General features: G+C 48.1%; 6 protein-coding genes across 6 annotated transcripts; 4 read left to right on the top strand and 2 right to left on the bottom strand.

Moving 5' to 3' along the window:
- Positions 1-4,538: 4,538 nt before the first annotated feature.
- ACET3X_005621 (uncharacterized protein) lies at positions 4,539-5,775 on the bottom strand (the record flags this gene model as incomplete). The annotated part of the gene is made up of 2 exons (XM_069451846.1): positions 4,539-5,222; positions 5,278-5,775. 2 exons carry the CDS (start codon positions 5,773-5,775, stop codon positions 4,539-4,541), a joined length of 1,182 nt encoding a protein of 393 aa, XP_069307665.1.
- Positions 5,776-6,944: 1,169 nt separating this feature from the next.
- ACET3X_005620 (uncharacterized protein) lies at positions 6,945-10,272 on the bottom strand. The gene has a single exon (XM_069451845.1). The coding sequence runs from the start codon at positions 8,687-8,689 to the stop codon at positions 7,451-7,453; it is 1,239 nt and encodes a 412-aa protein (XP_069307664.1). The 5' UTR covers positions 8,690-10,272; the 3' UTR covers positions 6,945-7,450.
- Positions 10,273-10,874: 602 nt separating this feature from the next.
- ACET3X_005619 (uncharacterized protein) lies at positions 10,875-12,825 on the top strand. Its single transcript, XM_069451844.1, has 2 exons — positions 10,875-11,013; positions 11,066-12,825. The coding sequence occupies exons 1-2, from the start codon at positions 10,952-10,954 to the stop codon at positions 12,753-12,755; spliced, it is 1,752 nt and encodes a 583-aa protein (XP_069307663.1). The 5' UTR covers positions 10,875-10,951; the 3' UTR covers positions 12,756-12,825.
- A 3,782-nt stretch (positions 12,826-16,607) lies between these two features.
- ACET3X_005618 (uncharacterized protein) lies at positions 16,608-18,266 on the top strand. The gene is made up of 3 exons (XM_069451843.1): positions 16,608-16,901; positions 16,966-17,642; positions 17,701-18,266. The coding sequence occupies exons 1-3, from the start codon at positions 16,779-16,781 to the stop codon at positions 18,188-18,190; spliced, it is 1,290 nt and encodes a 429-aa protein (XP_069307662.1). The 5' UTR covers positions 16,608-16,778; the 3' UTR covers positions 18,191-18,266.
- A 1,163-nt stretch (positions 18,267-19,429) lies between these two features.
- ACET3X_005617 (uncharacterized protein) lies at positions 19,430-20,491 on the top strand (the record flags this gene model as incomplete). The annotated part of the gene is made up of 1 exon (XM_069451842.1): positions 19,430-20,491. One exon carries the CDS (start codon positions 19,430-19,432, stop codon positions 20,489-20,491), a length of 1,062 nt encoding a protein of 353 aa, XP_069307661.1.
- Positions 20,492-21,556: 1,065 nt separating this feature from the next.
- On the top strand, positions 21,557-25,933 carry ACET3X_005616 (uncharacterized protein; the record flags this gene model as incomplete). Its single annotated transcript, XM_069451841.1, has 1 exon — positions 21,557-25,933. The coding sequence occupies one exon, from the start codon at positions 21,557-21,559 to the stop codon at positions 25,931-25,933; it is 4,377 nt and encodes a 1,458-aa protein (XP_069307660.1).
- Between the last annotated feature and the right edge of the window lie 880 nt (positions 25,934-26,813).

The raw sequence follows: 26,813 nt of genomic DNA, 5'->3' as shown, positions 1-26,813 counted from the left end.
CAGCGTGTCCCGCTACGCAGGGATATACGTTACCGTGCTACCCAGCTCAATGCCCGCTTTCCTAATGCAACACCAGAACTCTAACACGCAACAACTCTATCAATATAAGCTTAACGAAGACTGTATTTACAGCTATAGAATCGCTAAAGCCTAGAGGAAAGCTTATACATACTCAAATTGCAGCAGAGTATAGTGTTGATCATAGAACGCTCGTACGCGGACACTAAGGCGCCACAATCTCACAGGATACCTAGGAACACGTTATACTTAGTGCTTACTACAGTGGTAACTACGGTGCTTACTACGGTGCTTTCTACGGTGCTTTCTACGGTGCTTACTACGGTAGGTAAAACGTAACAAGTAACAAGCAAAGACCTCTCCTTAACAAAGGATACGATGTTACAGTGCCTATGCGCGGGTCAAGCCACTTCGCGGGTTAAGCCACCCTACTAATATTAGATAACTGCAAATATAAGGTTATTAAACTACACTAGATATCTATTATTATAAGATTTTTAAGAGTATTATTATATAGATATTACTATAGCGTTTATACTACTTATATTACGCTAGTATCTTAATTTAGTAGCCTTATACGCTATTTTTAAGTAGAGGGGATAATACTAGTAGACTAGTATTAAGTTAACTTAATATAGTAGTAATATAAAAATACTCTATTATATTTTTTACTACTTTATATAAACCTTTTTACTTATACTAATTTACTATATTATAATATTTTTAAGTAGTTATAGCTTATTATTACTACTTTATAAGTGCCTATTATATAGCTAGTTCTTTAGTATATTATTAATACTTATAATTATACTTAATTTTAGCTTATTATTAAGCTACTTTTAAAGCTTCTTAAACCTACTTCTTATAAGCTATTACTACTACTTTAATCTCTTTATTATAAGTTTTTTAAAGTTATAGTTATATAAGTTTATTTAGTTTAGTAACTTTATATATATACTTATTAGTAAGCTTTTATAAACTATAGAATATAGTATTACTATACTAGTTATTACCCTCTTATATAGTTAGTATTATAGACTTAGTTAATTACTTTATAATAAGGTTAATCTTAGTATAAAGCTTTATATTTTAGAGTTATAAAAGTTTATTATTAATTTATAGTAAGTATAGGCTCTATTATAGCTATTTTAGTTTAACTTTAGCTTTATTTACTACTATAGTATTAAAAATCTTTTATAGCTAGGGCTAAGTATTAATATTACTTTACTCTCTAATTCCTAAATTATTATCTTATTATTATAAGTAGTTATTAAAGTATTAAAATGCTAAGTCTACCTTTATTAGCTATAAACTTATAGCTTAGAAACTTTTTAAAATAAGATTATAAGTTATTATAGAGCTCTATACTAGCTAAAAATTACTAAAGAAGTTATATTTAGTAATCCTTAAGAGGCCTTAGGTTTACTAGAGGTACTAGGTAAACTACTTAGTATAGTACTTTAAAAGTAGTAAGAAGAGTATAATATCTAATAGCTATAAGCTATAAGTTAAATATAGAGGATATACTATAACTATAATATATTTAGCTTTATAATACTCTAAAAACTTAGGTATAAGGTAGCTACTATAGCTATTAAGAAGTAGAAGATACTATTACTAGTAAGCTTTAGTAGTAGTATAGTACTTAAATACCTACTAAAGCTAAGTAAGTCTTAAAGTATTATTTAACTATCCTATTACTAAGTAGGAGATAAAAATCTAGTATTATTTAGCTAAAAGATTATTAACTTAGCTTAATTAAATCCTAAAGGTACCTTAGTAGATAAGAGTAGGTAGTAATATATTACTAAAAGTATATATATAAGCTAATAGTATTACCTATTCTTTATAACTATCCTTTAATACTATAGTATACTCTTTTACCTCCTAAACTACTTTAGAGCAGATCTTTTTAGTATAGTTTACTATACTAAGAAAGAAGCCCTTCTTATCTATATTATATATATTATATATATTAATACTATATTCTTATATCTTAGAGTATAGTAAGTTAAAGTATAACTTATTTAAATACTAAAAGTACTAGTAAAAGATATAAGTATAATACTATTAAAAGATACTATAATAAATTATAGTAAAGGTATAGTTCTTAAATACTTATTTTTATTATATATAGCTATATATAGTTTAATAATAAATAAGTAAATACTAAAGATTTAAACTTTAAGTAGTTCTAAGAAGTTATAGTAATATTAAGAAGAAAAAGAATTAAAGTAAAAGAAGAGTTAAAGTAAAAGAAAAGTTAAAGTAGAAAAGGAGTTTTTTAGTTAATAACTATAGTTTATAGCTTACTTCTAAGCTTATAACTATAGTACTTAAGGCTATAAAAATATATAAGTTACTAATAGCTCTTTAAATTTCTATTTCTTAACTTTTACTTTAATACTCTATCCTAAAGCTTACTACTAAAAAGAAATACCTTCTTTAATACTATACGCCTTATAATTAATAATTATATTAAACGTGTTAAGTAGCTATTCCTAGAGTTATAAATAGTACTTAATACTAATATAAATATAAATATAAAGTACTAGTACTAAGGATTAAATTAGCCTAAACTATAATAATCTTAAATCTTATAGTATCTTAAGCCCCTTCTTAAATACTTACTTCTCCTCTCTTAACTTATTAAATACTACTACTAAAGACTAATATAAAATTCTCTTTTATATAAATAGCTTATTTACTATAACTCTTATCTACTTAGGTAGTATTACTTTACTTACTAGTACTAAGATAAATATAGAAGTAAGGTTATTTATTTCTATAGAGTAGAATATTTATATTAAGAAGCTAAGTAATATAATAGTAGCTAGGGGTATACTTATAATAGAGTAAGAGGCGTATATTAAAATAGTTATAAGTAAGGACTATAATAAATAGCTATAGTAGGTCCTTAGCTAGCTTATCCCTATCTTATAATTATATTAAGTAAGTATAGCTAATAATTATATATATAGGGTAAGTATTAATAAGGTAGTAGATAATTAATTTAATAATAATAATAATAATAATAATAACGTAGGAGGCTTAGGATATAGCGCGATAGGACCTATTAGGTACGTAGTAGCTATAGAGGAGTTTAGGCGATAGTACTACTAATATATAGGCTTTATAGCTACTTAAAAGGAATTATAATTATAACTATAACTATAACTATAACTATAATTATAATAGTAGTAGTACTTACACTCTTAAAATATAATTACTATAATATAATAGAGCTTCTACTTAATCTCTAAGTAGTATTAGTAGTAATTATAATAGTAAGGATATTAAGGTAGTATAGCTAAGCGTAATATAGGGGATAGATAGAGAGGTATTATAGGTAAAAAGAGACTTCTAAATATACTAAGATAGTTTAGGCTTAGTTTTAAAATTTCTTAGTAATATAATATAAGATAATACTATAGGCCTTATCCCTAAGGCCTAGGGGGGCTTAATATAAGTATATTATTTTATACCTATATTAGGGCTAAACTAAAGTTTTATCCTAAAGATATTATCTAACTTAATATCTTTACTATCTAACTTAATACCCTATAGATAAAAGATATTAATATTAACCTAGGATATATAGTTAGGATAACTAGTTAATTTTCTTACGCACAGACTAGTTTTAACGGGATAAAGGGTCTATATCCTACAACCTTATAAAGTTAGCTAGAACTTAGGTCGCCTGAAGAACAGACTGCTTTGAGGAATAGGGCGTTTGGCGAGTACGGCGTAGGCCTCTACGAAGACAAGAAAGATGTTCCCAAGTCGATACGGCCTGCTGCGTCCAACGGTCCACAGACGCCCAACGCCCGGCTGCTGATGCCCGATGAAAGTGACCGCAAGGTCAATCGGCCCTTCAAGTCTGATCCCAGCAACAGGTTCAAGCTGAACGTCAACCGCGGTGTCATGACCGGTGTCGATCTTGTCTTTCACTCTTAGGGCCACCAGACCGGAGGCCTCTTCGAGCTCCTCGAGGTCACCTGGCACAAGCCCGACATTGTCTTTCCGCACGTACACACGCTCGAAGAGGAAGGTTTCTACATCCTCGAGGGCGAATTCACTCTCTATGTCTCAGAGCCTAAGGGCATAACCAAGATAGTCGGCCGCCCCGGAGACTGGCTGTGGGGACCCCGTGACAACCCGCACTACTACCACATTACTGGAGAGAATGGTGCGCGCCTGCTGTCTTGTCTGCTCCTTGGTGGCTCTGGGTTCATGAATTTTTTTCTTTGGCGTTGCGTCGGAAGGGCGGGGCGCAGATCTGTCCACACAGGAGAAGCTTAAAGATTTCGCAGAGTGGCAGGGTAAGATCTCTGCCCAGTTTTTGGTCGGGCCCGACGAGTGGCCGGGCGACTACCCATCAAAGGACCTCGCTCTCGAGGGGTAATCCTAACCCTAAAGTGTAGAGAAGAAGAACATCAGCGTCGGGTTCCACATCGATATGACATGAAGTAGCAACGCGCATTATCTGAATACAGGTGTAGTTGCAAGTAGAATCGCAATCATGCACAGTTCCTCCGACCCGCGGCAGGATCAATGATGCCCATGTCGATAAAGTTGAGATAATTCCAATAGTCTGCCTGCACCCCTTGACCCGCAACTGAAACATTGCCAAAGTACTTTGCTGTCCAGTACGCATTCCCTTGCGTGTACTTGTTGTATGCGTAGAGCCCGGTGTTCAAGTTCTTGAAGCGATTCGCAAATTTGTTGTTCGACAAGGTCTGGATCGCCCATTCGCCCACGAACACGGGAAACTTTCCATCGCCAGCTAGCCTTTTTGCATCTGCGCAAATGCTCGTGGTCACGTTGTCTGAATCACTGGGGCGGCCGAAGTAATAGTTGTGCACGTCGAAGATGATGTTGGTGCTTGCGGCGAAGTTGCCTGACCAGAATGGCTCGCCTTTGAAACTGCCCTGGAACATGATTGGGATCTTTGGGTTCACGACTTTGGTATGCTCAATAACGGCATCAATGTACCTTTGTACCCACGCAGCACCATCGTCTGACAACGCCGCCGGGGTGCCGAATTTGGAAAAGTCAGGGTTGTCTGTTGGTTCGTTGATGGGAGCGAGGGTATATGATTGCGGACTTCCGGAGCGCTGAATGAACCACAAGACTTCGTCGACAGCTTTGAGTGACAGGTCAAGGTTGGTCTGATTGTTAAACCAGTCCCATTTGCCAACGCGCTGGAAATAGTCAGTCGATGCGTGTGGCAAGCACTACACGTGTGAAAGGACTCACCTCCCCAATATCTAGACCGTTGATACCACCCGGGAGACCATGAATATCGAGCACGATATGCATGCCATACTTCTTGATAGCGTATGAAGCGATTCTCTTGATGTGCGATTGCTGGTTGCCCGAATGGTACTGCGCCCCTGGAACCTTGATCCAAGCTGCGTAGGTGGTCGGAATGCGAAGAAGATTCACTCCGCCCGACGCAAGCTTATCGACATCATCGCGAGTGGTGTACGTCGCATAGCGTTCCTCAAAGACCGATGCGCACTTGTCGCCAAGTCTGGCACAGCAGTTCCACTCATCAGCGGTACCGTTGCAATATGTCCCCCAGAAATATGGATCGATCGTGGCTTCCTGACAAAGCCACCCACCGAGGTTGACGCCATTGGCTCTGAAGTTCCTCCAGTTGACATAGCTGTCGCGATGAGGGGTGGTAGGGATCGCTAAAACATGGGCAGAGAAGGCAAGAATAGAGGCGCTTAAAGCTGTGAATGCGAACATGTTCGTAAAGCTGGATGTTTGCGTATGCGCCGTATGAAGGTAACATCAACTCTGTGGGCTGGACTTATATACCGGTTCCATCTCGGGACGTTTCGTAATTCGGGCTATTTGCTAGTGAGCATGTACAAATTCTACATCTTGATATTGTGGGGGAAAACCTGGGGAAGATGTGGAGCCGGTACAGCTACATGCGAAGAGGCAATAGTTCCGCCTCGTGACCTGGTCTCTTGTTTCCGAACAAGTTAGATCCAAGCCACATCTCTTATACACACGTGCCGTGGTCCAACGCTAGGGCCGTTGTAATACGCAGTGTTGACGCCGATATTGCTTCCCGAATCTCGGGTCTAGATCAGGGCCCGATACTGTACATCGACCTACCCCACCCAGTATATGACGGTGCCCACTATCGATCAATTCGAGCCAGGCAATGGCATACGCCGCCCAAATGGCGCGTTCACATCATCGTCGCAGTTCCAGGAACGCCGTCCGCGAGGACCTTTAGAGGATTTCGTACTGGCCTGAGGATTCGCTTTGAATGTGTATGCTGAGCACAGACGGGAAGAATAATCAAGAAGTGACGAGGGATAAGTAAGGTAGTCTTGAAGCGATGTGGAGCGGTGGATAGGTGGATTCTGCGCGATCTGCGTCGCTGGCTGCGGAGCTGGACGCCTTCTTTCACTTCGCCTTAACACTGCGACAGAGTGCGAGCACAAGATGCAGCAGCGCGCAGGGTCGCAAAAACACAAATTTCGCTTAGCAACTGCAAAGGTGTCGTCGCTTTCCTCGCGCCTCTATTGTTTTGGTATGCAAGGAGGAGCATAGCCTTTGACTACACTTCTCCCGTAAAAGGTCGTAAGTCGCGTTGAGAAAAGCCTTGGCAGGCAGGAATGAGATTGACGGGCCATGTGAGACTGTGCCGTCCCTAAGCACTATCGTCCCGCGGTCTCAAAGCTTATACCGACGGTAGCGCAGGTTCCGTTCTTATCGAAATTACAAGCCATTATGAGGAATAAGGTGCCGTTCCAAAGAAAAATACCACAGCGTTGCTGCATACAGTATGAGAACCACGCAGTCAGTGCGGGGTAGCGCCGCCGCCACAGCGCACGTGACAGGACAGCACCGCCACTTTTCGGCAGGCAATCATCGCCTCACGAACTGAACGCCTTGCGCAAACACAAACCACCCATATGTATTGCAATGGCACTTTGGACATGGGCGGGTCAGCTCTTGAGCTCGCCCGCTAAGATGCGATACGTCGTCCTCCAATACTATCCCAATCCTTACCCACAACGCGAACCCGTCGTCGAAGGCAGCCCACAGCCCAAACCGCCGGCCTCTAAGGACCCTATGTACAACGCGATGCGCTCGCGCGCATTCAGCACCACCTCCACGACCATGTCCCGCCCGCGCGGCCGACCCTCGATACGTCACCCCTCTTCGCGCCTTTCGTAAACACTCGTAGCACGGCCATGCGCGCGTCACTCTCCAACGGCACCATAGAGATGCGGAAGCAGACAAGCTGCGACTTGAGCTAAGACTATTCGGCTCATGTGAATGAACTCGATAGTTTTAAAGCGCCACCATGTCGCAACGTGGCGCCGTGGTTGAGCCCAGCGGTTCGCTCGTGGGCGGCGTCGCCGTTCCCACTTGCGTAAAGGCCGACGGTGGACAAGCACTAGGCACGCGCCTTGATACCCAGCGCGTCATGCTTGTCCGGGACTTCGCTGAGAAGGATGGCGATGTTCTTCTCTGCCTTCTCGAAGGACTCCCGCATAACGCGAACATGCGTCGCGCTCCGGGGCTCCAAGACGCACGCAAACGGTTTCGGCGACGACACAAAGCCCGTAGTGAACATGCTCTCTTCCACAACTACTTTCTCGCGACTCGGCGTGCGAATGTTGAACGCCCACAACAAGCGTGCAATCACAATGCTTGCTGAGTTGCGCGCAATGTAACGACCGGGGCAGATCCTGCGTCCGTAGCCGAAATTACCGGTTTGCGATTTGCCGATCCAGCGCTCTGGACGGAACTCTGCTGGCTTGTCGAAGAGGTCTTCGTCGTGTCGCATCGCGGAGAAGAGCGGCATGACAACGGAGCCTTTGGGAATGAGGTAGCCCTGGTAATGGTCCTCGTGGGTCGTCGCGTGCGGAATGCCCGCTTGCTGAGGGTGGCACCAGCGGAACACCTCTTCCACCACGGCTTGAATGTAGACCAAACTCTTCATGTCGCCAAAATCGGGCAGGCGCTCGCTACCCACAACTGTATCGAGCTCTTTCTGCGCCTTTGGGAGCCACTCGGGGTGTGCGACGCATGCGAGGACGAAGATCATGATGGTGGCGCTCATGGTTTCAACACCGGCGTCAGCTAGGATACCTACATCCCATGCGATCTGCTGCTCCGTCATGCTCTGCGCCTCAACAGCTTGTTGGAAATACTTCGCCCAGTTCCAGCCTTCACGTTTGAGCGCTTCATTGTAGCTCTTGACATGCAGGTCGTCAAGCTCGTGGAACCACTTTGCAGCCTTGCGCTTCCAAGGTGCGATAAGTGCAGGCAGGTTGTTGAGCCATGGCAGCGCATCCACGATCCATACTCCTGGCTGGCCAGCAACATGAAAGTTCTTCATGCATTCACGAGTTCGCTCCACTTGCCACTCCTTCCCAGTGTGAATGCGCATTCCAAAGGCCATCGAGTAAGCTAAGCTCGTTGCAAACACTTCAACGCGGTGCGCAACGTCCCCGGGTGAGTCCAGGAGGCCATTGAGTAGTTGTTGACTTTCTAGATCTTGTATAGATGTGTAGCAAGTCGTTGCTCGCGGGCTCAGCACCGGCGCTTGGAGTTTCTGATGCAGTAGATAATCATCGCCAAAAGGTTTGAAAACGATCGGGTTGCTGTTACACACTAATTCGTGCCCCATGACCTGTTATATCGGGTCAGTGATGTCTTCCGATCCGTCATCGTAATATCCTACAAGACGCGGTCTGCTGCTGTAGACGTTCCTTCGCTTGTCAAGCAGATTTTTCGCCGTTTCAAAGTCACCGACTACGATAATGGTACCCCCAAGATTGACCGACACAATGTTGCCGTACTGCTTGATCCACTTGGTGAAGGTTACCCACGGAGCACTGTTTGGTGCTTGATGAAGATTCCCGAGCAGCGGAAGGCTAGGGGGTCCTGGAGGAAGCTTTGCTCGCCGAAATCGACAGGCAACTATGTACATAGCGAACATGCCTAGAAGGAGGCCAACGAGAGGTAGGTCCATCGTTTGAGAAGCGCTCAAGGTGTTCATTTCTCTAGGGAGAAGCGAAGGTTCTGAATTCACTCTTCAGATCATGATCGAACTTCGGCATGCTGGGTGGATTTATACAAATGTGATCGACAAGACCGAGCAGTGTCTTTGCACCAAGGTGGAGCTTGTGTGACCAGGATAGTATTGAAACCAATCTATTGCTCCCACGTACATTGAACTCCTTACTCCCGATGTAGTGAGATTCCGCCTCGCCTCATCTGTAATATGTCGCCACATTGAGACTACATCTCGCTGTCCGATCCTTCCACCCATGGACAATCTCCTACCTTGCAGCCCTCGCAGTGATCACGTTCATGTGGCTTGGTTCGAATGCGACTGAACGGCGGCCGGTCAACTTTTACTCCTGCCCATACCTTGAGCCTGTACGCAATCCGCTCTACGTACGACTCCTCGTCCAGTTCAAAGCTTCCTAGCCAGTCGCAAAATCTGCAACGCTGATTGTATATGATGGCGCTGTATCCACTGTAAGAGTATCCCCTAATCTTTGTGGCTACGACTTTACTACTCCACCTGTGCTTCCTGCATCGGTTGTTCTCGCATTTGAATTCCCCCATCACACACGTCGTGTGCTCGTGTTCAGAAGATGCATTTATATTGTTGTTGAACCAAGTCGAAGTTATGGCCGGCGCGACGGCTTCGGCAATACGTTGGTGCAGTTCAGGAAACGTGAACGAAGTCCGTGTCTCCTTTTGTCGTGTGAGAACGTGTGCTCGGCCAATCTTTGGTTGCGCGACCATCGTTTCGATATCAGATATAGTGAGGGCTTGCAAACTTTCTTCAATCGAGGTGAAACTCGATTCGAAGGTCGGGTTCGCACGTGAAATATTTTCTGTCGTGGTGTGGCGACTGCGCTGGCCATTTCGTATCGTCGAAGGGACGTTGGGAGATGTTGAGGATGGCAAAGAGGCATGTTGTATGACGGGAATAGGCGTTACTGCTGTAGTGACTGAGTCTCGCCTGGAATCTTTATGGACTGGAGAATCGTTTTGATGTTGACTAAGTGCATTGTGGCTACTGAAAGAGCGATTGCAAGTCGTGCAGTCAAAAGGTGAATGCTTTGGCGAGTTCTCCTTGTGTTGCTTGAGCGCTGCGTCACTGCCGAAAGTGCGATTGCACAATACGCAGATGCTCATCGTGTGGCCAGTCGTAGTACGCTTCTGAATGGCAGCTTACCTGGACAGGATTGCGGCTACCTAACAAGTGCGAACGGTTTCTCAGTTCAGCTTATAAAACATGAGTGGGTGCAAGACCACCAGCCTATAAAATCGTTACGCAAGCTTAGAACCAATAGTACAGTGACACATTACGCGCCGTGGCTGCGTCTGCGAGTCAAACTCACGGGGGTGCACGCATATACTAATGCGCAGTGCGATCACCACTCAAAAAAGCATCGCGAGGTGATACATTCGACGTTTGGTCCTGCGAGCAAATGATGGCTCAAAATATCAGGAAACAAAGTTAGTTATCCCTAAGCTGATTACAATGGCAGTAGTAGCATGCATCAAGTTCAAACTGCGCGATGCCCTTGGTACGGTGTGCTCCACATGCACTTATCACGGCGATCACCATCTAGAGAAATTGCCTCTGATCATGTTCAGGATCCATGTGCGGGGTCAAGTGGCTGAGCGGCGTGGTATGCAGGGTGTCGTGTTTGCGCATATGCACGAGTCCTTCATGAACAACGTATGAATGATTGGTTAGGATAACCTCAGCACATATTCATGCACGCACCGAACATGGGGGTAGATATAGACCGTTCAAGATAAAGACGTTCGTTTCCAACTGGAGCGCCTGCTCAAATACTTTCTCCTCTTGCTTTTCCAAAGGCCCATACAGACCACAAGTGCTACGCGAACCCATTTGATCGCGATGGCGAAAAAGACAAAGCGCACGAAAGCAGCCAATTTCGCGCTTCCTCGGCCTGTTATAAGGTTAGCCAGATCAGCTCCGTTCCAGAAAGCACAATCATGCTGACTATTCCAGCCCATATACAAGCCCCTCTGTTAACGTATACTTCGGCCCGACCAAACAGATCTACTATCTCCCGGATAGTGTGCTACAAAGGTTGGGAAACATCCCAAGTCCTGACCCTTGGACAGGTGAAATCCACCTCGCTGATGTTGACGCGAACACTGGTCACGTCTTGATACACTTCCTGCTCACGGGTCTCTACCAAACACTTAAGGATGAGAACGGCGATAATAGCGAAACCACGAGCAACAACATCGTCTGCAATGAGTTTCGGACAGCTGTGCTCACCCTCGAAGCCGCCAAGAAGTACAGTGTACCTGGTCTCCAGACTCTAGCGCAAATCGAGCTGGAGCGACTGGGCAATGATATGAGTCTTTATGATGTCGTACGCGCTATTCGAGAAGACTCTATTGCAGGGCCGTCTGACGAACATGTCTGGCTTCGGACTTACATTTCCCTGAAAGTCCGATCGGCCTTCAAACACGACCGCTCTGCATTCTCCGCGCCGAATTTCTTCGAAAGTATTGAAAGCCCTACATTGACGGGATTAGTGGCTCAAGATCTCGTAGGCCTTTATAGCGAGGAAGTAGAGAAGTTACATGAAGAGAAGACCTCGGCAAGCAAAGTCTCAGCGCCTGCACACGGTGAGCTACTAGGATCTCACTCAGGAACTTTGGGTGACTCAGTGGGTGCCTGGCAACCTCAAGATCAGGGTCACGGCTCTGGTAGCCGACTGGAAGACAATGCGCCACTAGCCTCACCTTCACCCAGCAAGGAAAGAACCTATGTGAAAGAGAGAGATGACGGTCAGTCATGGGAATCATACAAAGACATCGTTGAGGTCCAGCAGCTTCAAAAAGAGCACGCGACTATTGCGCAATCTCAAGAACGAAGTGTTGTCGCCGCAAGCTCTACTGTTATTCAAGACAAATCTGACGAAATCGAGGTCCAGTCATTGTCAGACGACTGGGATGTTTCCTGGGTCCCAAAGAAGAAGAGCAAGAAGAATTCAATGTTGAAGACTGACTCTGCGCCCCCTCCAGCGCCACTACCCGACGTCCAGTCCGAGGTTGGTGCAACACCAGCTATCACTGATGTCGCCACTCTTGCTACAGTCGAACCTGGAGCGCAGAAAGATCCTTATGCGGGACTTTCTAAGTTCCGAGGGAAGAAGCTAAAAGCCAAGTTGGACAGGGTGACGAGAATGAATGAAGATGAAGATGTAAGGCGCGAGAAAGAAAAGGAGGCCGATGAGATTAGGCGACAAGAAGAGGCAGAGGTGGCACGGCTAAAAGAGGAAGAGCGTCTAGCGACAGAGAATGAGCGACTCGTAAGGGAGGCTGGAGAAGAGGCTGAGCGTAAGAAGAAAGAGGAAAACGCGAATGGATGGGCTTCGCTCAGTGCAACTGCGCCGGATAAGAAGAAAAAGAAGAAGGGCAAAAAAGCAGAGCGGGTGCTCCCGCAAGAGGATGAAGGTATATCAAAGCAAATACAGTGCGAGGACGCTGCAGCTGATATCAATGATGTCGGCTCAACGGATGCTGTGATTCATAACGATAACTGTGAATGGCGTCTAGAGCATCTGTTAAGCGATGATGGGTGGCAGAATTGCAGGTCATGCGAGCTGTACATGCGGAAGATCGCTATCAAGCTTCATTCAGCAGAGCTCCCAGTCGAAGATGGGTTCACTACGATCGATTGAGCCGAACACGTGGGAACAATACCTGTAGTAAGGGAGTAATATTCCTACCATGCGATATTGAGTTCATAATGATAGTCTCGGTTTCTATTGTATATTGAAACCTCAGTTGCCTGTTCCATTGCCGATAATCTCCTTGTTTGACACGTTACCCTCACAATGAACGTACGTCTTGTCGCTACAGACACATGTTAAATGTCGGTACGATATTGTCGTTCCCAACAGGAACATGTAACTACTTCTAAGCTACAGGCTCGATTCCGTCGCCGTGTCGTAAGCCCTCAGACTCTATTATTCTCTTCGACAGCTCGACACCCCCGCCCCCCCCCCCCCCCTATGAACGCGCTTAGCACCCTCTGCATCTATCTGAAGGCTATAGTCCAGGTAGCGTTGATTGTTAATCGCTGTTGATGAATCGAGAGAGAAGATTCGGGTCAAGCGCTGATCTTCCCGAATGTTATTTGTTTTTTCCTCATTGCGTAAAAAAGAGCATAAAAGTTACAAGATTGAGGTTATATATAGAGTAGAGAATAGCAGACATCAAATATATTCGACGAAGAAGAGTAACGTATTTTTCTATCTACAAAAGTGCTTTTGCCTTCCCTGCATTTCCGCCTTGTGGATACAAGTTGTGCTCAGAGATAGATTTTGCGATAATTTGCAACTCTGGTAGATGACTCTTGACAAGGTCTCGCGATGTTGTGCGATACTTGTTGCATAGATGGGCTCCGGCTGCGGTCGCGATCACATGCTGGCCACCATTGGCCATGAACTTTGTGTTAGAGCCTGCCACATGGGTAACGCTAATGTGCTTGCCTGCCATCAATACATTGTCGATATTGGTAGAGTACAAGCAGCGGAAGGGGATATCGTAGGGAAGGTCGTCTCTCTCGTCATATTCCCGAAACTTGATTCGGAAGTCATATTTCGCATCGCGATCAGGTGGATGGTGCAAGCAAAAGGCGCCCTCGTTCTTCACGACCGCATCGTGGAAATTTTATGTTGGCGCACTTCAGTCTCGCTAAGAACGTGGTCGCCCTTGTATCGTCGGAACTCGCCCTGGGCAGCTACGAAAGCGAGATGTTCAAATGTGAGATTGGCGAATTTCTGCGGATTGCTTCGTTTGACGTTCGAGAAAGCCCCAATCACTGCACAGAGCGAATGGTCGCGAATATGCTCGCCGTGAGTGGAGGGGTCAAGATACTGCCCATACTCCCAGTAATGAGACGCAGGAAGGTTCCAGCTATGATTGTCAGGGACGTCATGCGCCATGAGCGTTGGGCCTTTACCATTATCAACGCCTGGCTTCTCGCTTTGTCCCTGTAGGGAAGCATAGTCTTTGGCAACTTCGATGGCCCATGGCACCTCAGGAAACGGGACAGGCTTATCAGCATCTCCTGTACGAAAGTAGAGTGAATGCCCGTGGTGCAGGCTATTGGCTTTTCTTGCTGCGGAACGCTCTCCATACTGGCGCTTTGACTCCATACCGAAGAGTGTCTCCGCACCTGCCAAATGCCCAAAGATAGCCCTTCCAGTGCAATCGATGAAGACAGGCGCTGTAAAGCGCAGCTTTCGTCCAGTAATGGAATCGCGAGCGTCGACTAACTGGATAACATTGCGACCCGAAGTCGTAGCGTTGTAGACTGTATGCTCCAGGAATATAGTGGCTTTCGGCTCCTTCTCGAGTAAATCCCTTGCATTAAGGTCTCCATTGCCTCTCTTCCGTTTAGTGAGTTCTTCGATAAACGGTCCCTTTGTCCCGCGAGGACCTATTCTAATCTCGATACTCGCATTACCACCGAGAAGAGGACGATTGTGAATCAAGGCGACTCGCTCTCCCAGTCGCAGGGATGCAAGAGCAGCGGCTTAGCCGACTACTCCACCACCGATCACTACGACATCGAATTCTCCAGCGCTGCTTGGCAGATCTGGAAGCCCGAAATTTTCTTTCGCCAAATTCGGGCAACCCCCTCCCCGCCCTCTGGGGGCGTTCCGGATTGCTGGGTAAAAAATATTGCATCGCATCGCCCATTAAAGCCAGTGAGATCGTGCAATGCTAGCTGCGTTGTTCCTTTGGTCAGGTGGACCTTTCCCGCTTTCTGCCAAGCCCAGTCCTGGTCATTGGCCCCAAACACGGTGTCCAACTTCTTGCCATTGATCGAATGTTCGAACCGCCCTGGATGGTGGCCGGGAACCCAATCCTTCGTTCTGACCCAAACTGTGTAATCGCCGTCGGAAGAGACAGAGATTTTTGTCATAGCATCTGCAACGGGTACACCAATGCCGTGTGCGAGTAGATAGGGAGAACCCATCTCATCTACGAACTGGGAATCAAGAGTCCAGCCTCCATAGTTATCGAAGGCCTCGGCTTCTACAAGAATGCCAGAAGGGAGCGCCATATCTGTGACTGAATTCTAGCAGCGTGTAAAAGACAATATGTAAAAGATGATGCGCAAAAGACAATACATACACAAGTGATAAACCACCACTTCTCTATCTATTGTGATTGGCATGATTAGTATGCAGACGGTGAGGGGTGCCAAGAGTCGTCGCACTTTGTCCTGTTCACTAATCTTTGTGTTTCGTGCTAGCCTTGCAACGTGGTGCCCACGCGATCTCTGCCAACATTGCGAGCACAACTTTCACAACGAGGCTCCAGACTGAAGGATATTCATCAAGGCAATTATGGAGCATTGTTACATCTGTAGTCTCAGAAGTAGAGACATTATGATATTGAATGTAATGGCAATTCTCCTTAAATTTGAGACGCGTGTTTATATGAATTTGAGGTCTCGTAAACGATCTACTTCGGAAAGCGTTGCATTGTATACTAATCTTTCTGTATACTAATCTTCACTCATGACCTTTTCATATACCAATCTTCTCTGATTGGGGACGCTAAGGAATCTAAGACAATTAGGTGAGGTAAATCTGCCTCCAACATTCATTGACTTTGGTGGCTGCAAAGTCTTTAGAGATGCGAAATCGAGCTTTCGATGCGGATATGAAAGGTTGGAGGATAATGCCAAACTACATGTTCGGCTGGAAGTGGACTATAGGTCCACATCGTTTGAGCCGGATGTCCCTTCATATTGCAGGAACCCCTGTTGGTATCGCATCGTCTCTTTTCCATAGAATATTGGATATGAACAGTTTGACGATCGACTGTTCTGGTGTTTTTGCGGACAGGTAGACGTCGACATCTATTGAACAAACGATCATGCAGTGTTGACAATCTCCGCTGTTGTTTTCACGTTTCGAATATTCTACGGTCTTCTAGAAAAGCTTATTGCCCTTTTTTTGCCATGACGGGATACGCAAACAACGACAAGAGTGTTCGCTGAGCTTGATTTAGTAATACATGATCGCACTGTCACTGGGAGGCCCATTGTCTGCCGAGATGCGCTGCGGACAGCTGACTTGTCTCATGTGTTCAGAGAGAAGACCGCGTTCCAAGAGTGTGTACTGTAGAGCTGCTTCTGAGTCTGCTGATGGAGGTCTTGTATGATAGTGACTAGTTGTTGTGCTTTGGAGAACAGTTGATCGTATGGCTCAAGTGAAAAACCATCTTCCAACTGCCGACTGGTAACGACTCGGTCCCGAGGTCCCACACCCTATGACATCACCACGTTGAATCTCGATTTCGATGCACAAGGTGAAAACAAGCCTGAAGATAGAGTGTGCGATACTTATGCGGGTGGTGGGGATTCAACCATGGAAGTCACGCTCGCGCCCGGCGTTTCGGAACAGCAGAGATCCATCGCCGATGAGTTCCCCGCATTCCGACCCCACTTTCCACCCCCGGAAGAGACAATAGCCGGTTGCACGATGCAGTGCACGCACGCAAGAGCATCTCTCGCGTCCGGCGACAGATCTGAAGCCCGGCTGACAGACAAAGTATAGTGAAGCAACAATATCACGACGCGTCGCACGGTTTGTCTCGACTCAACTCGACTGTTGTTCCCCGCCATCACCGGAGCTGGCCAGGAAAATCGTGTTGGCACAAGTGCAGAATAGACGCCCAACATGTCAAACAAACTCGACATCTTGATCGTCGGCGCTGGTCTGTCTGGTCTCGCCGCTGCAATACAATGCGGATTGTCAGGACATGCAGTCACCGTGTTGGAGGGCGCAAGGGAGCTGGCTGAGGTATGCGTTCTCGGCCATGACAGCGACCCGCTGCACAGGGCATGTATACTTATAGTGACTTCAGATAGGCGCTGGCCTCCAATTGACACCTAATGCCACACGTCTCCTCCAGAAGTGGTCCGTGTACGACTCTCTCCGTGATCGAGTCTGCGAACCCGCCACATTGACCGTATACAACTACCGCGGCAAGACCCTCGCGCATGAAGACAACTTCGATGCAAATATCCGCCGCAAATATGGAGCGCCATTCTCTGATTGCCATCGAGTGGATCTACAGCAAGCGATGGTCGAGCGCGCGAAAGAGCTGGGCGTGGTTGTTGTATTGAACGCAAAAGTAACAAACGTGGACTTTGGCTCAACTACTGGCGACAGGGCGCGTGCAAAGACTGCGGATGGCAAGGAGTACGACGCCGATCTCATTGTCGGAGCAGACGGGTTATGGTCGTCGTGCCGATCTACCATGCTAGGACGAAAAGACCCTCCGCTGCCCACAGGCGACCTGGCATATCGCATCGTGCTCACGGTTGATCAAATCCGTGATCCGAAACTTAGGGAGATGGTGCAGTCGCCCGCATGTCGATTCTGGGCAGGTCCAGATGCACACGCCGTAGCATACAGTATGCGCGGGGGCAAAATGTACAATGTGGTCTTGCTCGTGCCCGATGATCTCGAAGAAGGTATTGCAAGGACAGAAGGCGACACGAGCGAGATGAAAAGGTTGTTTGAGGGATGGGATCCAGTGTAAGATGCGTCCCTTGCCCCACCCTGTTCTCGCGCTGTGGATTTAACATTGATTCAGGTTAACCCAGCTACTTGGGTGTGTGGACAGAGTGGATAAGTGGAAACTGATGCACCGGGCCGAGATGGAGTCTTGGATCAACGCCCAAAGCAATCTTGTGCTCGTCGGGGATTCATGTCACCCGATGCTTCCTTATCTCGCTCAGGGCGCAAATTCTTCCATTGAGGACGGTGCCGTTCTAGGACTTTTACTGGCGCCGGAGATTCTCAGTTCGAAAGACAAACTACCAGAAACTCTCCAGCTCTTCCAACAATTACGGAAAGCACGCGGCGAGGGTATTGTACGGGAGACATTCAAGCAGCGAAGAGACTTCCACCTGCGCGACGGGCCAGAACAGGAAAAGCGAGATGAACTGATGTTAGGCCAATTGGGCAAGGAACTCAAAGGCGCATTCCCAAGTCGGTGGACATGTCCCGAGATACAGCCTTGGCTATACGGATATGACGCGATGGACGAGGTGAAGGCGGCTGTGCAGGCAAAGGCGTCGTGATGGCGCGATGGCGTAGCAAAAGAAAGCTTTCGGGACGTTGAGAGGCGTCACAGTTGGCCACGGGTGTAGATTAAGGGCGAAACATCTGATAGGCTTGATGGAAGTGATTGCTAGTCAACTTACGACTCATGGTTGATGCTGCACCAGGGTCATCGTGAAACGGCCCACATGGTGGCTGCCGAGGCCCGTCGCGTGTCGCACCGTCGACATGGATGAGACAGCCCTACGCCATTCTGCTTGATCGCAATCCGTCCACGACCTGGAGAAGATCATGGGTGGTAATTGAAGGATCATTGAGCCCTTGGCAGAAGATGCAGCCTCGTCCTGTTTGATCCCTGGCAAGTTCCTGACCAAGCAAGGCATTGACGACCACAAGCCGAGCTGACAAGGCTGACACAAAAAAAAGAACGCGAAGGTTCCATCTCATTGGAAGAGCTTATACATGCGTTTGACAGCGGAGCCTTTTTGCGCGAACCATTCCGAAAGGCTGTAGCTAGCGCAAATCAGATATTAGGCTTTGACGGTGTGAACGGCGTGCTGTCGCGTTTTGCTCTGCGAAGCAGGATGTTGAACCGGACACTGCGCACAACATTCGCAGCTCCCTCATGCCAGCCAACCCATGATCTGCGCCGCTACCTGTCGAGGTTGACACATCACCCTAGCATCCTGTCCGCCGCTAGTGCAACAGCAATCCTGCTCGATGACCGAAACAGTCGCTCAAGTCATGCGCCCGCATCCATCCTTGGTCATCGAAACAAGAGCTTTCCTTTTTTTGACAGCGTGCCGAGGCCAATCCAGGATACCCGTACGATATGTGGGAGTCATTCGACGAGTTCAGCGATCAGGCACGGCAAACATGGGTACGCTTCCCTGCACACATCAGCGTCCTCCCGCAAATGGGGCAACGTGCCCACAAAAACGTCGCGTTGATGGAGTATGCCTTGGCATTCCTTTCATCACACCCCGATGCAAAAGCAATGTTTCGAAACCTAACGGCGTGATTGTTGCGATGGCACTCCAGGAAAGTTGGCCACGCCTTCGTGTATAAGATGTGGGTTTCCAACATGAGTTCGATGGGCATCAACTTCGATCTCACTTTCGCTTCACCCTCACCACCTTCGCTTTCGGTGCCAGTCTTGTTCTTCGTTGTGCAGCGCACCTACATTCTATTCTTCAGACGAACTGTTCTAAACACAAAATTAGCAACCCTCAAACCCAACTGTTAAACATTAAAACAAGATGAAGTACTACGTCGCCCAAGTTCTCGCTCTCGCTAGCATCGCAACCGCATTCCCGCATCCCCAGCTGCCCTCGCTACCATCCTTCTCGCTACCGAGCGGAGGACTGGGCTCTGGCTCAGGTACCGGCCTGGGTTCCGGACTGGGTTCTGGCCTAGGCTCAGGACTTGGTGGAGGATCAAGTCTCCCTTCTCTTGGCGGTGGAGGTTTCTCCCTCCCAACCGGTCTCCCCAGTTTGGGTGGAGGAAGCACCGGAACAGGTAGCTCGGGCTTGAGCAGCTGGCTCAGCGGTCTAGGTGGAGGACTTGGTGGAGGACTTGGTGGAGGACTTGGTGGCAGCACTGGTGGTAGTACTGGCGGTTCTACAACGCCTTCTAAGCCCGTTACACCTACGCCCTCGCAGACCGGTACTTCTGCAGCACCCACCACAACTGGTGGAGGCAACACTGGCGGAGCCGGCACGATTGGCACAAACTGTCAGCCACAGTCTGGATCCTCCAACGCTTTTGGAGGAAACGAGAACGGCATCGTTGACAAGAATTGCTGCACCGACATGACAGTCGTCTTCGCTCGCGGTACTGGAGAGATGGGCAACGTCGGAAGCGTCTCTGGACCGCCAATGTTCAAGGCGATCCGCGAGAAGCTGGGCAACGATCGTGTCACCGTCCAGGGTGTTGACTATGCTGCTTCCGCTGCTGGTAATGCCAACCTCGGTGGTGACGGTGGCCAGAAGATGGCTGACCTGGTTAAGCAGGCTAAGTCTCAATGCCCTGACACCAAGGTCATTGTGTCAGGATACTCTCAGGGTGCCATGGTCGTGCACAATGCTTTCAGCAAGGGCCTTTCTGCCACGGATGTCAGCGGTGCTGTCATGTTCGGAGACCCATTGAAGCGCCAGGCCATCGGCGGTCTCTCAACCGACCAGGTCAAGCAATTCTGCGGTACTTCTGATACCATCTGCGGTGGCGGTGGTGATGGTGGTGCTACTGGGAGCCATCTCAGCTACGGCAGCAGTGCGGATGCGGCCGCAACTTTCGCTATCCAGGCCGCTGGCCTTGCTTAGATGATTTCAGGCTCCATGGCGAGCTCGCACTGCTGGCTTGTGTGAGCTACAAGATGATATGCGCAACTCTACAACATGGCGCGATGGGATGTCGGTGCACAATTGACTGTAGATATTTGACCACTCGTAGTCACTCTTTAGATCCTCCAAACTTATCTTTCACCACTGTACCTGTGGGTAATGTCAGTCATGTGACTCACTGCGCCGCTCCCATGATTACCCCTATTTACAGGTCATCCTCTGAAACGTCCTTCGATTCCTGCCATATTGTTATCATCGGATTTATCCATCATGCTCTTAACGTTGGCTCCTCCAAAAGATCGTGATTCAGGCTGCCTGCTATGACGTAAGAACAGGTAGCTAAACGAACATTTCTGCAATTGACCATCCCTCTGTCTGTTACGCACCAGCTTCGGCTACGTCGCTGTACCTGTCGCATTGCGTTACACGCCCGTGATTCGACGGTGATATGATGTCGACTCAGACACGCACGTACTTCACATAAACACTGTTTCACTGTGCGGACGGCTAAGGCCACCTGTCCACGTGTGAGGGGGTTGACCGATGAGACCCACACACCCTGCTCAGCCACAATTGTAAGCACTAAGGCAGAAGCCACATTTGGGTAGGGCAATCTCTAGGAACTTTGACAGCCCTTGATCACTTTGAAGTCATGAATATAACAGGATAGGGCCGATTCTAGTCTACGTGTATCTCACGTCCTCAGCGCGCATCGTTCACAGTCAGCGTGCGACGTAGTAAGTGTACCTAGAATTGGATCTAATTAGTGTATCACATACTTTGGTGAATGAAACGTCAGCCGCGTCATTAATCCGCTGAAATCTCAGCCTGGTCGAGGCTGCCTTCACAGGGTTAGTGCGACCTCGAGGCCGGAAACGAACGCAGCCTGCTATATAATACCCCGCAACGTCAGCATGTCGCACTGTTCTTACACAAACAGTCCTGGGTTGCGCCCACACACACACACACACACACACACACACACAAATCTCTGCACGCATATGTACTCACACACTCAAGTGATAACATACGCACTCAGTCACGATGGACCCAGCAAGCGCCATTGGGTTGGCTGCAGCCCTGTCAGAGCTTATCGGGACTGCGCTGGAGATTGTGAACATGGCAAATAAGATAGCCAACGCGCCAAAAAATCGAAAATCACTCACCTTGGAGATGGTCAGCCTTATCGCCATCATGTCGAATCTCAAGCAGCGCGTAGATTCCGCGCGAAAAGAGACTGATCCATGGTTCAAAGCAGTTTCGATACTAGATGGGGACCATGGGCCTCTGCAGCAATTCAAGACGGCCTTGAAGTACATCGCCAAAAAGCTGGAGCCTCAATTTGGTAGAGACTTGAGATGGGCTTTCAGTGAGCACGAAATCAAAGATGCGTTGATGCAAATCGAAAGAATCAAAACACTCATAACCATGGCTCTCCAGGACGATACCTTTACGCTAGCGCAGGCCACTAAGAATGTCATCAATGGCGTGGACAGTCGAACCGAGACGATACAGAAGAACGTTGTCGATATGGGCGATGGTATACAGGGCATCTCTCTGGGTGTCATGTCTCTGACAAAGGACGCAAGTGACCAGAAACGACGCGACATTGCGACGTGGCTGTCACCTCTCAATTTTCTTGGCCGTCAAGATGACATCTTTCGTCGCCGACAAGCTGGGACTACTAAATGGCTTCTTGAATCGAAAGAGTTCCAAGATTGGGTTTTGGGCAAGAGGACGCTGCTGCGATGCTCAGGTATACCAGGCGGCGGCAAAACTACAGCCGCTTCAGTGGTTGTGGAGCATTTAAAGTCGCGACCTAAGCTCGGTAAGATTGCCGTGACAGTCATCTACTGCAATTACAAGGAACATGGGGACCAAAGCGTTACCAACCTCATCTCGAGCTTGGTCAAGCAGCTGCTGCAGGATGATGGACCGCTACCGGATGAACTTGTGTCTCTCTACCGCCGACACAGCGACCGAGATACGCGTCCATCTCTTCAGGAAGTTTCGAGCATCATGCATAACCTGGTCAAATCCTACGATAAGGTGTTCATCGTCATCGATGCGCTTGATGAGAGCCCAGAAGACATGGGTACTCGGACAAACCTGGCCACCGAGCTCTTGAACTTCCGCTCGGAGAAGTGTAACCTTATGTTCACCGCGCGCAACTACGCGGGGCTAGAATCACTTTTTCCAGACGGCGCCTCTATCGAGATTGCAGCAACAGACGAAGATGTACTGAGCTACGTTGATGCTCGAATCGCACAGTCCCATCGGCTTGCGAAACATTGCAGATCTCACTCAGACTTGCAGGAAGATATCAGAAGAACAGTCGTGGAGAAAACACACGGAATGTTTCTGCTTGCAAGACTCCACATGGATGCTATGGAAAACAAGACTACAGTGAAAGCAGTCAGAACGGTGTTGAACGGGTTACCAACATCTCTCAACGCCACGTACAACGATGCCATGGACAGGATAGCGAATCAGAACGAGGAGGACCGAGAACTGGCCCAACGAGTGTTGTTCTGGATAACGTTTGCTAAGAGGCCGCTCCGAATTCTTGAATTACGTCACGCTCTAGCGGTAGAAGAGGGCGAAACCGACCTTGACGACGAGAACCTTGCAGATCAGGATATTGTGCTTTCCGTTTGCTGCGGCCTAATTGCTGTCGACCCATCCACTACGGACGTACGTCTTGTTCATTACACGTTACACACATACCTTGAGACTGTTCGCGATACTAGGTTTCCATATGCCGAGGTCAATATTACCAAGACTTGCTTGAAATACCTTACCTTCGACGCCTTGGGTACTGCAGTTTGCAAGACAGATCAAGAGATAGAGACTCGTCTCTACGAGAATCCTTTCCTTCTATATGCCGCTCAATATTGGGGTGAGCATGCTCGTGGAGAGGTCGAAAAACTGTTGACCGACACGATTCTCTCATTCCTTCATGATGAAGATCGCCTTACCTGCTGTGTTCAGATCATGTGCGTACCAGAACACCGGTACTCGGGATACAGTCAGATGTTCCCACGCCAGTTCGGTATCCTCTGGGTGACAGCTTCATTCGGCCTAGTCCACATCTCCAGAATCAAGCTCCAAAGTGGAGGCAACGTCAGCGCTGTCGACTCACTTCGCGGACATAGCCCCTTACACAGAGCTGCGTTGGCTGGGCATCTAGACGTTGCAAAGTTACTCATCGACCACGGGTCATCGGTTGATGCCCAGTGCGCACGTTCGGGATTTACGCCGCTCCGTGTGGCAGCTCAAGAAGGACATGGTAAGATTGTGTCTCTGTTGATTGCTTCGGGCGCAGATGTCAACATAAAGGCAAACGATGGTAAGCAACCGCTACACGGTGCTGCATCTAAGGGTATAGTCTCAGCCATCGAATCCCTTCTCGATCGGGGAGCTGATATCGAAATGCGCGACACTGCTATGACAACTGCTCTGCACGTTGCAGCAACGAATGGTCACGTGGCGGCTGTCGAATTCCTCCTGCACCGATCTGCATTCATAGAAGCCAAAGATCGAGGTGGCCGCACAGCAGTCCATCTTGCGGCCGTTAATGGTCATCCCTTGACCACCTTGACTTTGCTGCGACAGGGAGCCAGCCCAGAATCTCGCGATCGTGATCACGGCACTCCCCTCATGGATGTGGCTGAAGCAGGGCAAAAGGCAACCCTATTGGTACTCCTGGAACATGGTTCAGACGTCAACGCGCGAGACATGCGCGGCATGACCGCTTTGGACTTTGCTGTCAAGAGTCGCAGACACGAAACAGTTTCGATGCTGTTGCGTTGGGGAGCCAATGCGAACTCAAGGGATCAGGATGGGTTCACAGCGTTACACAGAGCTTCTGTGATTGGTGATGCAACAGCAGTGACTATGTTGCTCAAACATGGTGCAGATGTAAACAAAGGAGACGCAAGGGGAGAAACGCCATTGCAACAGGCAGCCTGGTTTGGACACACAGAAGTTGCGTATCTTCTCTTGAGGGTTGGTGCCACGGTGCATGATTCAACGCTAGATGGACAAACAGCGTTACATCTGGCTACCAGCAACGGACATAGTCCAGTCGTGGCAGTTTTGCTCGGACACGGAGCCCATGCAAACACTAGGAACAAAAAAGGAGAAACCCCGCAAGACCTTGCTCAGTGCAATGAACACGCAGGAGTGGTGCAGCTTCTCTCTGTCGTGAATCCTGACAGTGACTCATCACCTCCGAGTCCTGGCTGGGTAACGCTTGAGAAGGCAGACTCCTTGGATCTCGAGCGGCCAGTAATTCGGTTGCCACTTTCACTACAGGATCCGGCCAAGAGCGTAGGTACTAAACCGCCACCAGTGAAGCCAGACATGAAGAAGAATATTGAGCCAGGGATCCAGAACGCTGTTCACGAGGCGACTGCTAAGCTCTCCGATCCAGCAATTTTCAAAGCCTTGGACGTCTCTCAAGAAGACACAAAGGTTGAGCTGTGGGGCGCTCTGGGGTTCTCACTAAAGGCGATTGTTACCGTGCCAGGCGATGGCCAGGAGAAGAAGTATTTCGTGAAGACTCGGATCGACGAAGTCCGTGACGATCTGTATTATGGAGAGTACCTTGGTCTCATAGACCTCCATAAGGCATGTCCATCTTCAGTTCCCTACCCTGTCGCTCACGGAAACCTGTCTGCCACGGTGGGCTGTTTCCTCATCATGGAATATCTCGAGCAAGATACAAGCGGCAAACTCATATCGGCTATGGATACCATGTCACTCGCTCAAAAGCTTGCGAAACTGCATTCTTACCCTACACCTGTACCCGAGGGCTTTGATGCACCGGTATTCGGGTTTCCAGCAGTCACCTATTGTGGACCCACCCCACAAGCAAACAAATTCACGACATCGTGGCGTGAATTCTTCGTAGAGGACCGGATGCGTATGATCCTCAACTTTTGCGAAGCTGAACGGGGATCAGATAACGAACTGAGATACTGGATCGAGCGTACAATCGACGGACCGATCGCACATCTACTCGCTGACGGACATCTTGGCGGTCAGATGGGTGTCAAGCCAGCGATTGTCCATGGCAATCTGTGGTACGGCAACAAGATGCGAGGTACCATTCCTGGTTCTCTCACAAGCAACGAAGCCGAAGACATCCTGTTCGACCCATCGGCAGCTTGGTGTCATAGTGAGTTTGAATTAGGTATCCTGTGTTTATTTGGCGGATTCAGCGCGGGTTTCTTCCAGGAGTATCATAGTCTCATACCGAAAACGGACCCGAAGCACGAGTACGAGGATCGCGTGGAGCTGTATATGTTGTATCATCAGTTGAACCACTGTGCGCTTTTTGGTGGCGAGTACAGGGGGGAGAGCATAGTGAGGATGAGAAGACTATGCGCAAAGTATCCTGTGATGAAGGGAGAGTAGAGCGCAGATTCGAATTCCATCCTAGTGTTGTCGCAAGGGAATGTGCGAGTTTGAACATGAACGTGTCAACATGGCGAGGGAGACTAGCATGTTTTGGGATTAGTTAGAGTTGACGTCATCTTTGCCGTGCGACGTTGGTTGAAGCTCCCGAAGCTCCCGAAGCCGGGTCGCGCCGATGCGTCCTCAGCATTGCAACCACAGCTATTCCCGTATGCGACAATGGATTGCGCTGTCAGAAGACCCTTCAGTCCATGATAGCGGATGCATAACCATGCGCCAATCATTGCGCATCCGAGTGTCCCATTCAATGGACGATTTACACGTTGCGAATCCTCAGTCTCGTGGGTTGCCTAAACCACAATCGACCCGCGTGTTCGAGACGCCTGTATCATTCATCGCACTTCAGCTCCACCATCGCATCATTCGTCGCTTGATGGTAACATGCTATACCACCTACGAAATTCGTATGCGCGCTGCCATCCACAGGTCTAGCCTGTAGTGCGAGAACTCGGTCGAACGACGACTACTGCCTTCTGCCCATCATGGAGCTCTCGCAAGCAGTCGTACTCCCGCCCCTCCAATCGTCCTTGCGCTTATGACCCGAAGGACCCGATCGCACTCTTCCGAGACTCAGTGCACTTGCATACCAACCCATTGAGTCAGAGAATGGGGAGATACGTCTAGTCGACGTGTTACCCGGGCGCTACAACGATGTGATCCGAATGAACCTCTATACGAAGAAACTCAGCGATAAGCCGCATTACGAGGCACTCTCATACACGTGGGGGACCACGTCTAGTTCTAATCGAGCCCTTATCAACGGCTACCCCGTACCTGTACAGGAGAGCCTCGATCTAGGACTCAGACGCCTTAAATGCAT

The sequence above is a fragment of the Alternaria dauci genome, chromosome 4, assembly GCF_042100115.1.
Source record: "Alternaria dauci strain A2016 chromosome 4, whole genome shotgun sequence".
Taxonomy (NCBI): domain Eukaryota; kingdom Fungi; phylum Ascomycota; class Dothideomycetes; order Pleosporales; family Pleosporaceae; genus Alternaria; species Alternaria dauci.
The sequence above is the reverse complement of the archived record's forward strand: the minus strand, read 5'-3'. Positions and strand labels throughout refer to the sequence as shown.

Excerpts from the sequence above, each read along its gene's own strand:
- ACET3X_005620 (XM_069451845.1), bottom strand. The coding sequence starts at position 8,689 with ATGGGGCACGAATTAGTGTGTAACAGCAACCCGATCGTTTTCAAACCT.
- ACET3X_005618 (XM_069451843.1), top strand. The coding sequence starts at position 16,779 with ATGTCAAACAAACTCGACATCTTGATCGTCGGCGCTGGTCTGTCTGGT. Across the intron at positions 16,902-16,965 it reads GCGCAAGGGAGCTGGCTGAG|ATAGGCGCTGGCCTCCAATT; the intron begins GTATGCGTTCTC and ends TAGTGACTTCAG. Across the intron at positions 17,643-17,700 it reads TTTGAGGGATGGGATCCAGT|GTTAACCCAGCTACTTGGGT; the intron begins GTAAGATGCGTC and ends ACATTGATTCAG.
- ACET3X_005619 (XM_069451844.1), top strand. The coding sequence starts at position 10,952 with ATGGCGAAAAAGACAAAGCGCACGAAAGCAGCCAATTTCGCGCTTCCT. Across the intron at positions 11,014-11,065 it reads CTTCCTCGGCCTGTTATAAG|CCCATATACAAGCCCCTCTG; the intron begins GTTAGCCAGATC and ends TGACTATTCCAG.